Consider the following 11,326-nt stretch of genomic DNA (forward strand, 5'->3'; position numbering starts at 1 on the left):
ACCTCTTTGTTTCTAAAATTCCATTCAAATCATTACTAATTATCACCATGTCATCGGTATAGAGACAAAGGAATATTACAGTGTTTTTGCAAACCTTTGTGTATAAACACTTGTCACAAGAATTAGGAATAAATCCATTAGAGAGTATCACAGAATCAAACTTTTGATGCCATTGTTTTGGTGCTTGTTTTAAGCCATATAAGGATTTGATAAGCTTACACATCTTTTGTTCATTTCCAGGAAGCATGTATCCTTCTGGTTGTTCCATGTATATTTCCTCATCGAGATCTCCATTTAGGAATGTTGTTTTGACATCCATCTGATGAACTATAAGGTCATTCAAAGAAGCTAAGGCTAACAACAATCTAATTGTGGTTGTCCTTACTACCGGTGCATAGGTGTCAAAGTAATCTATGTCTTCCTTTTGTCTAAATCCTTTTGCCACTAGTCTGGCCTTATAAGTGTTTAAAGTACCATCACTATAGTATTTTCTTTTAAACACCCACTTGCATCCAATGGGCCTTGATCCATTTGGTAAGTCAACAAGTTCCCAAGTGTGGTTTGACACGATTGAATCCATTTCATCTTGGATAGCGTCCTTCCAAAAGGAAGAGTCCCTTGAAGTTATTGCTTCCTTGTATGTTTTAGGATCATCCCCTACTTGGAGAATGGCCGAAATACTTTGAACGAAATTCTTACAATTTCCTTCAACCAGATGATATGAGATAAATTGAGGATCGATTTCATCTGGTCCTAGATTCCTTGTTTTCTGGACTCTCTTGCTTATCCTAGGCTTGGGTTGTGATTCAATGATTCAAGGAGTGCCTTCAGGTTGTATATCTACAATCTGAGAAGATTATTCTTCACAAGATTCTTTATTCACGACCGATTCTGATTCTTTATCCTTGGTGATAAGATTTACAAAGAATTCCACATCTCGGGATTCTACAATTACATTAGACTCTAAATTTAACAATCTATATGCCTTACTATTTTGTGCATATCCAATAGGCACATCTTATCCCTCGAGGACCCAACTTGTTTCTCTTAGGATCCATGTTTTTGTAGTAAGCCACACACCCCCACACTTTAATGTAACTGATATTTGGCGCCCTTCCTTTCCATGCTTCACATGGAGAAATATCGGTTTTCTTTAAAGAAATTCTATTGATTATGTGGCAAGTGGATAGTAGGGCCTCACCCCATAAATTGAAAGGTAGTTCGGAATGCATCAACATGGCATTCATCATCTCTTGATATGTTCGATTCTTTCTTTCGGCATTCCATTTTGTTGCGGTGTGCGAGGTGCCGAACATTCATGTATTATGCCATGTTCTTCACAAAACACATTAAATTCAGTAGAAAAATATTCACCGCCCCTATCACTCCTAAGAACTTTTATACTTCTACTTAATTGATTTTCCACTTCTGGTTTATAAATCTTAAAGGCATTAAAAACATCATCTTTATGATTTAAGAGATATACATGAGTGTATCTAGAGGAATCGTCGATGAATGTAATAAAGTATCTATTTCCTCCGCGTGTTAACATGCCATTAAATTCACACAAATCTGAATGTACAAGATCAAGTAGATTTGTATTTCTTTCAACACTTTTGAAAGGTTTCTCAATCATTTTTGATTTGACACATAATTCACATTTTTTGAAATCATTTATATCGCATGAAATCAATTCAGATTTAATTAGTCTCTTCATAGAACTAATACCAGAATGTGCTAATCTATTGTGCCATAAAGAAATAGACTCAAGCATGTAAGCAGAATTAAAAATTTCATTAATAATATTGTCGGTAATACATAATTTGATCATTCCCTCAGCGGAATATCCTTTTCCAACAAACACTCCATTACGGGTCAAAATAAGTTTGCCCGATTCATAAACAAATTTAATACCCGGTTTTCCCAATAAATCTCCACTAACAAGATTCCTATTCATGACGGGGACATGAAGCACATTGACAAGAGTAAATTTTTTTCCGGAAGTGAAGTTAAGTTCGACCGATCTGGTTCCAACAACCTTAGAGCGGACTTCATTTCCCACTTGTACTTCTTTCCCATTGTAACGCCCCGATATTTAATTATTTATTTAATTAAATATTTTGCAATATTTTTAATTAATTGGAATTTTATCGTCGAATTCAGAATTATTTTATTAAGTCAATATATTAAAATAATCGGATTTTATTTCAATGGAATTTAAGCGGAAGTATTATTTTTACATTAAGTGTAGAAACGATATTGGGCTTAAATAACGGTATTGTGAAGTAATAAGGGGTATATTTTATTAGGCCCATTTGTGTGGTTAAGTGACTAAGAATAGTCTTATTTTGAAAATAGAAGGTGAGAAGCAAGGAGAGATATCAGAAAAACAAAAGAGGAGAAAAAAATAGGGTTTTGTGAAGAGGAGAAGAAGAAGACCAAAGTGTTGCTCACAAGTGCCAATTGCCCAAACTTCCATTGATTTTCCTTAGAGCTGCACTCAATCCAAGGTAAGGATGGGATTTTTTCTACCTAAATGGGAATATGATGGATTGTATGTGGGTTAGGGTATAGATTGGTCATTGTGTTGTGTTAATTTTGTTTTATGTCACTGTTTGAAATTGATGTTGCTGTTCATTTAATTTGGAAAAAAATTGATTAAGATTCTGTGCGTATTTGCAAACGCAAGAAATCAAAGAAAAGCAAGCTTGCCGGTCGACAGGTGCTGTGACGGGCGACAGGTGCCACTTAGGCCATATTATTTGCGTTCTTATGCTATCGCAATGTATGCGGTTTTGGTTACTTGCGTTGATGTTCCATGTGTGTGTATGTTTGTTCCTGTAGTTACACCAATACGTTTTCGTTTTCCAGCTAGCCCAGTATTTCCACGTTTTCATATTGTCACTCAAGCTACACTGTTTTTGTTTCATGTGATGCCAGTATGTTCTATTATTTCGTTTCATGTTTTCGTTTTCATATAGTGGTATATTAATTGGTTTATTAAATTAATAATTGAATTAATTTCAATAAGTCTATTTGATTGGAATATACTTGGACTTGGATCAATTACTCGATTTGTCGGTAATTTACGGTATTTTGAGAATTTGACCGTAACTGTGTTTTGGTTGAATATTTAAGTTGAGAATAATATATTGCTATGTCAATGATGTTGTTTTGATAATTAACATTATTTCTAACTGAGTTAGATGATGATTCGAAGTCGGTTTGGTTTACTTGATATGTTGGCAAATTGCGATTACTTTGCGAATTTAACTGAAATTGTGGTTTTGGTTTGGATGCCTTTGTTGCGAATAATGTTGTGATTGCCGATGATATTATTATTATGCATTGTTCTGCCGGTAGCCTTATGGCATGATTCCTAGCGAATTTTGATATTGTAAATATGTTTCTATGAAGTTGATAATCTCGTTGTTAAGTTGCATTGTGAGCCTTTGGCTAAAGTTGAACGGTGTGATTGTTGATATGTGACTGTTGTTGTGTCGTGATTATGTCGTTGTTTCCTGGTCGAGTTGTGATTGTTGTATGTTGTTGCATACCATAGCATAACATAAAGTTGGCCTGGATTGGCAATGTTTTAAGTTGGAGCTAATGCTCATTAAAGTTGGCCTAGATTGGCACGTTCTAAGTTGAAGGCTTTGCCTTATGCCTCGGAATTACTGGCATTGTTCTAAGTTGGGAGTTTTAATCCAATGGTACCACATGCATATGCACAGTAGAGTCGCATTTGAGTCGTTGTCAGTTGTTGTTGGTTGAAGTTGTTGTTTATGCATTGTGATGCTTATATGTTGACTTGTTGAAGATGCTTGTGTGTTGATATCATGACTATTCATTGATGATGTTATTTGTGTTGCTTGACGTTAATGTTGTGGGAAGCGGAGATTCGTTTATATTCTTTACCTAATATATAATTTATCATGATCCTATTTATATAGTTCGATATCTCACCCTTTTTGTTTGAATGTTGCCTCCACATGGGTAACGTGTAGGTAATCTAGATGAGTAGCTGTTTCCGCTTATAGTCGATTTTTGGTGTCATTTGCTCTGATACGTAGCACTCAGGGGGAACTGAACACTTACTTTATGCTGTCTTTGGTTTATTGAAACTTATGTTGTATTTGAGGAGTTTGTTTGTATGGTTGCTTTTTATGATTCAAAAGATGTTATGTCTTATTTGATGAATCATTGTGAATTCGCTGCATGTTTATTCAGAAGTTGAGATTATGTTATGAAGTATGTGTTTGTGAGTTATGTTCATTCCAATCCTGAACGTGTTATGTATTGGTTTAAAAAGCATGACAGGTGTATGTTTATGTTGAATATGTGACATCCTGATTCTTTTGAGAATTTTTATACTCTAATATTTTCCGCATAAATGCTTGAGATAGAATTGGGGTGTTAAATCCATCATTTGCCTCAGAATAGGTTTTGAATGCAGCCTTGTCATAGGAGACATGTATCGTAGCACATGTATCATACCACCAACCTTGAAATTTCCCTTTGATTTGGATAATTTTGCTCACCGTAGCAATTATGTCATCATTGGCTCGAACTACATTGATCTCATTTTTTGACTTGTGCCTGCAATCTCGAGCAAAGTATCCAGGTTTACCGCTCACGTAACATCTATTTTTTGGACTTTTAGGACTGCCAGAATTCTTGAACTTGTTATGTTCCTTCTTTGGTCCACAATGAATCTTCATGTCATCATGTTTCTTCTTTCCTTTGGTGGTCACAACATTTGCTTTAGAAAGACCCGCAAATTCTGATTTCTCCCTTTCATTCGATTCCTCCTCGATTCGAAGATGTTTTTAGATTTTCTCCAAAGAGAAGTCCTCAGAACTGTGCAACAATTTCTTTCTGTAGCCTTTCTAAGAAGGTGGTAATTTTGCAATGATTGCACCAACTTGAAAGGTCTTAGGGATGTCTATTTTTATTGCTTTTATTTTATTCACAAGGACTTGCGATTCATGCACTTGGGGAAGAATGGACTTAGAGTCTATGAATTTAAAATCAAAATATTTAGAAATTAAGAACTTCTTCGCACCTTCCTCTTCAGCCTTGAATTTGAATTCGAGTGCTTTCCAGATTTCTGTTGCCGATAGATTATCCATATAGAGGTCATAGAGACGATCAGATAGCGTGTTCAAAATATGTCCACGACATAGAAGTTCGTCCTCCTTATGTTTCATGCGCTCCTTCTTGACTTCTTCAGAATCATTTTCGGTTGATTCAGGAATTGGTGTTAAGTCGGGATCCAAGATATAATGAACCTTCAAGGCAGTCAGTAGGAATGTCATCTTGTCTTGCCATCTGGTGTAGTTAGTTCCATCAAAACGATCCAATTTGACAAGATCCTGGTTCATAACTTTGATGCTTGAAACTGCAACATCTGAAGCCATTGAAGAATAAATACTTTTAAGATTGTTAGAAATATCAGAAAGATCAAAAAGATCCAGGCTGAATCGTGAATGGAGTCACTTTCCTTAAAGGTATTTCAAGCACTCTATTAATTGCCTTAGAGTTTGGAAAGCAAGAATACCCAGGATAATGTCAGCCTTACTCGAGTCTGCACAAGACCGATGAAGAACTCGAATGCAAGGAAGAGTGTCTGGAATGATGAAGAGGATTTATGATTTTTTTGTGTGTTTCATTTTGGATCCATAAATGTGTATTTATAGGCCATGCATGTGTTGTTTCATAAGTTTGCAACTCTTAATGAAACAACACCTTTTCACCATATATTGGTTCATCTATAATGACACAAGGCACCCCTTCATGAAGTGTTGTAAATTTGAATTCAAAAAACAAATTTTATGCAACAACCAAAAATATATTCCCATTTTTGTCACATTGGAACATACTATGGTAATTATTATTTTATAATTTCCAACAAATAAAGCAAAGGAAAATGATCTTTTAAAATACCTAGATACGTCCAGTTCGATTGCCAAAATGAAATGGTGGTTTTCAATTCCAATTAATATTTCTTCTGATTATCTATTGGTGTTGATATTTGTTGCCAATTTATTTTTTAGTTGCCAATGTTTAATTCTAGCCAATATATTTTATGAAACACTAGAATAAAAATCAAAATTATGAAAGACAAAGATAGCATATTGCACTGCAGAATTTTAAGGGTGGCATTTTTACAGAAGTGTATTTTTGGATTTCGGAGATGTATTTTCTGACAAAGATTTTGGATAACATAATGACGTCTCACTTACATAGTTCTAAAATGTGTGTATAAAAGGTGCGTACGGAGATACATCTCCGAATTCTATGAACATTTTTGACTTTTCACTGTGGTGTGGGAGCACATATAAGGATGGAACGAGCAACCCCTTTTTACTAAACCTCGGTGTTGAATATTTTCATACCCGATCCAAACCCGCATTTCATCCCAAAAATGAATGAGGTCTAAGAATATAAAGTCCAATAACAAATGTTTTTGATGGTATTTTGTAATGAAGTTCAACAAATGAATTCAAAGGACGAAATATCAATGTCACAACTGTTATCCCAAAGGAATGTTCTGGGATCTAGAGAGAAAGCATGGACCTGCTCTAGAAAAGCATATTATTCAAGAAAATGAATGGAGCATGACCTTCAAATGATAAAACAAATTATATTCCAACATATTTCTGTATGGGCGTTGATGATTTAACCAAAATTTATAGGTGTTTAAAAACCTAGTAAAACCCTTATATTCAATAGTCTCAAAGGTCGAATTAAGGTACACACACATTTCATAAACTTTTTATCTTTCATAATCTGATAGTCAGTGACTTGGGTGGCAGAGTATTCGCACGAACCAACAAATTTCAAATCAAGGTATACATAAATTTCATAAACTTTATATCTTTGATATCTGATAGTTAGTGACTTGGGTGTCAGAGTATTCACCTGCTAAAAAGAAGCTTCTAAGTGATGCTCAGAAGGCCAAGCAAAATAAACCAAGGTTAATGATTCTTCATGAAGAGGAATAATTTGAATAAGATCCCATGATAAGGAAAACTAAACATCATATAGACAATATTATGTCATCTGCTATTGTTGCCGGTGCCAAAATGCTTGCATTTGCCTCTGCACATCATACTGATGAGATCAACCAATATCCTGATGAAATTTAGAGGGAACGGTTGGGAACAACACTTGAATTTGTGACTACATCTTCTAAGGATGTTCAATTGGTTCAAGAATTTTCTTTTAGAGTTGAGCATCATGCTCTTAAAAGGTCGGAAAAGATTTCTTCTGGTATGATTATTAAGTTTCTGATCATATGGCTGAGGTTTGTGTGGAAGCTGAAGTATGTATTGAGGAGCATGTAGCAGAAGATTTGGATCTTGAAGATCATGTTGTCGAAGAAGGTTTCACTACAAAAGTGCCTATGTCTAATCATGTTTCAAGAGATATTTCCTTTGACCCTCTGTTTGATCCAAATCTGAACTCCTCTCTTTTATGGAGAAAATACCCAACCCTTTACTTCTCCTGACTAAGACCATATATCTCTCCTTTCATCATCAAATAACCTAGCTATAATAACCTATTAACCATAATTTCTTTCCATCACTTGAAACAATTGATATTACACAGTTTTAGAAAACCTTTGAACCTTTCACCATGCTGGAAGCTTCTTCAGAGCATCTAGCAAGTGAATTACCTTCTAACCAAACCTTTTTTCCACCTCTTCTGGTTACACTCCTAAAAATTTACTTGGCTAACCACCATCTCAAAATCCTAAACCTCTAGTTCGTTAGCATAACAAACTCAGAATCATCATATTGCTGAATCTGAATGCATTGTGTCATATGAAAACCAGCCAGAAACTCAACCAGGAAATAACCTGAATCCGAACCAAACTATATCTCACCATCCATCTCTAAAGAGAGAAGCTATCACGTGACACAAGCTGACACAAAACAATCATCCGGGACTAGAAATAATCATGATCATACAGTTGTTGCCCTTATCCCTCCATCTAACTCATGTGTGGATAACTTAAATCAATCTACTCCTCCCCATATCCTTTCTCAAAGGGAACAATTATGAAAATTCTAGTAACACACGCACGATGTCAAACTGGATGTTATGACATCCACAATTATGTAGCACAAACAGTAATAACAAAAACAACATAAAACATTAAAGAACACACATAATTGTTTACCTAGTTCGGTTCAAACAACCTACTCTGGGGGCTACCAAGCCAGGGATGAAGTCCACTATTAGTAGTATCAATTCAAAGCTAAACTCCCCCGTTTACAACTTCTCACTTAATCACTACCCAATGACCCTTCTACCTAAGTTCTACCTAGATATGGAATATCTCCATTCCACTCCCCCTCAATCACAACAGTGATTACACATAAACAATAAACAATTACAGATAGAAGACACACTTCAAAAACACACCTTGATCTGCTTAAAAGCTTCAATCAAGAGACACACACTCTTGCTTAAAAGCTTAGAGTGACACAACAAAAACATAAACTAATTCCAACACAATCATCAAAGATAATAGCGTGGATCACACGAGACAGTTGCAGAACAACAGTTCTTCACAATACACAATCTTCTGTCTGCGTTCCAAATTAGGATTGCAGGTCTTTTTATATGCAGTCTTGGGCCTTAGGCTTTTTAAGAAACACATTAGGGTTAACAAAGTTAACCTAATTCACACGCCAACTGTCTGTTACACAATGTGCTGTCAGTAGGATCTTCTGAACGAAATTTGTAGCACTCAATAAAAAGTTTCCTAAACTGATAAAAGGGATAAATCAGGAAACACAATTAATAAACAATAACAGCTCCTGCTGTCACACACGGATGTCATGACATCGATCATGACATTCACTACAAAACCTGTATTAGCTCCACACAAATATACAACCTGCATATACACAATCAACCAGGTATGTTTTACCAATAATGCAGCTAACATGCAAACACCTTCAATCTCCCCCTTTGGCAAATTTTTGGCTAAAACAACCTATCACACCATACCAGAGAAAAACTTACAGCGGATAACAAAAACACAATAACACAAGCTAATACAAACAAACAACATACATCACCAGTATGCACACAGTGCTTAGACAAAAACAGAAAGACAGCCACAAGAGTAGCACAAGCACAAACAGATCAACACAAAGATAAGCAGATAGAATTGTTGATCACACACAATCACCATTCTTGTTGTTCTGGGGTGACACATAATACTTCTCCCCCTGTTTGGCCACATTGCCAAAACCAAAAGAAAACTCCTCGCTCAACGAGTTTAAATAAGTCCAAAAATTTAAACTGACCGTAAAAAAAAATAAAACAGACGGAACTAAATGCAAAAGAACAAATCAAACAAAACAAAAATAAACACACTAGACTCTAGTTGCAATTACTGCTCAGTGTCAGATCTAGCTGAGGTGTCTGAAGAACTTTCTTTCTCAGAGTCATGAGCAGGACTAGCACTTTCTTCTTCCAATTCTTGATCATCTTTATCTTCCATCTCTTCAGTGTCTGCAAACTCCTCATTCTCATCCATTTCCAGAGTACATATCATTTGTTCAGGAGACATTTTTCTAGATTCCAGTTCTTTGCAATTCTCTTTTAGTATTGCTATGACTTCTGCTTTACTGACTGATGCTCCAGATTTGGAAGTTTCAGCTGATGTCATGACAATGTCTGGAACATGCTTTCCTTGAAATAGTTTGTAATGGAAAGCCAAGGGACTTTCTCTTTTGCACACTACATCATGTTCATTGAGAATGTTTGAATGTTGATCCAGAATTATACCACTCAAGAGGGATGGAAAGGCGATTGGACCCTTAATACTAAAGCTTCCAGCATGCTTCATGGTTTGGTAAAAAATATATGCTCCATAATCAAACTTTTCCTTTGTTCCTACAACATACAGAAATCTACCAAGCACAGTTGAGATAGTGGAATTGTGATTTGTTGGAACCCAATTAGCTGCTCCTATTTTGTGAAGCATTGCATACTTGATGCTCAGCTTACTTGCAGTTAGCTTCTCTTTCATGGACCAGCTTTTTACCTGCTTGGCTGTGATCACTTGACAGACTTGGTTGTCTGTTACTTCCAGCTCGGTTTGAGCTTCATCTGTTCTTCCCAAGAATTTATTAATCACAGAAGGAGAGAACGATACACACTTACCTCTTACAAACACCTTTCTGTAGTCTGCACTTCTGCTATTGCCACAATCTTCAGATAGGTTTACCACAAATTCTTTGACCGACTTCTCATAACATTTGGGAAGATTGCACACAGTTTTTAGCAGTCCAGCTTCTTGAATCAGCTTTAAGACCTCCTTGTTTTCAAGAGCATTTGGAGCCAATTCCCTTTCAACAGCCAATCTCTTTTGGAGAACATATTTCCATCTGATGACACTAGAGGCATAGTGGAAGGACACATTATCAATGGGAACTTCAGGGATGCTAGCAGCAAGCTTACTGGTTGTAAGCTTCTTCCTTGATGGAATGTCAGGGACATTTACTTCAACATCAGATTCAGGTTCAACAATTTCCCACTCTTTTCTTTTCTTTGGCATGACCCTGCTCCAAGATTTTGAAGGACCAACCCCTTTACTCTTGGTAACAGCTTTGCTCTTGACAGGACCTGCAAAAGTACTCTTCTTCTTGACAGTGTCTTTGGCAGGGTTGTTCACTTGAGTGCTCCCTTTTGGTGATCCTTGAATAACAGCTTTGCCTTTTCTTCTTGTCATTAGCCTGTTGGCTACACTCGGATTCAAGGAGGTAAGTAATTCGTCGTCAGAGTACTCATCTAAGTCTACCACATTAGTATCAGTTTCAGTATTGGCCTTAGTGTGCTCATTATTGTCAATGTCATTGACATCCTTGGTGACATTGGTATTCTTAGTAACCCCTTGTTCATCCTTGTTGATTTCTAGGTCACTATCAACGGTGTGAACAGCCTCAGCCTTACTGGTGTTATTGAGGGGATCAGCCATTATGGTTTGAAGAGGAGTAGATATTCCAGGAACTTGACGATTCTCCTTCAGAATACGAGTAACAATCCTGGTAATTGCGCTATTGACATATTTGGATCCTTCTTTAGTAAGTTCCTCCATGGTAGCAGATGCTGAGGATTTGGTACCCTTGTTGTGAATACCCTCATTGGGTCATTTTGCATGAGTCGTTTTAGGCTTTGTGGCCTTTACTTCGTCACTGCTAATCGTCCTTAAAGGGACAACCTTAAGGACCCTATTAGGGTTAGAGGACTCTTCCGGTGTTGCTGAGTCTGAAACGGGAGATTCATCATTTGATTGCTGAGA

General features: G+C 36.3%; 1 protein-coding gene across 1 annotated transcript; it reads right to left on the reverse strand.

The window, feature by feature from the left end:
• Window positions 1-9,412: 9,412 nt before the first annotated feature.
• Window positions 9,413-11,122, reverse strand: LOC131637358 (uncharacterized). Its single transcript, XM_058907955.1, has one exon. It carries the CDS (start codon window positions 11,120-11,122, stop codon window positions 9,413-9,415), a length of 1,710 nt encoding a protein of 569 aa, XP_058763938.1.
• Window positions 11,123-11,326: the final 204 nt, after the last annotated feature.

Source organism: Vicia villosa, unplaced genomic scaffold (genome assembly GCF_029867415.1).
Source record: "Vicia villosa cultivar HV-30 ecotype Madison, WI unplaced genomic scaffold, Vvil1.0 ctg.001969F_1_1, whole genome shotgun sequence".
Classification (NCBI taxonomy): domain Eukaryota; kingdom Viridiplantae; phylum Streptophyta; class Magnoliopsida; order Fabales; family Fabaceae; genus Vicia; species Vicia villosa.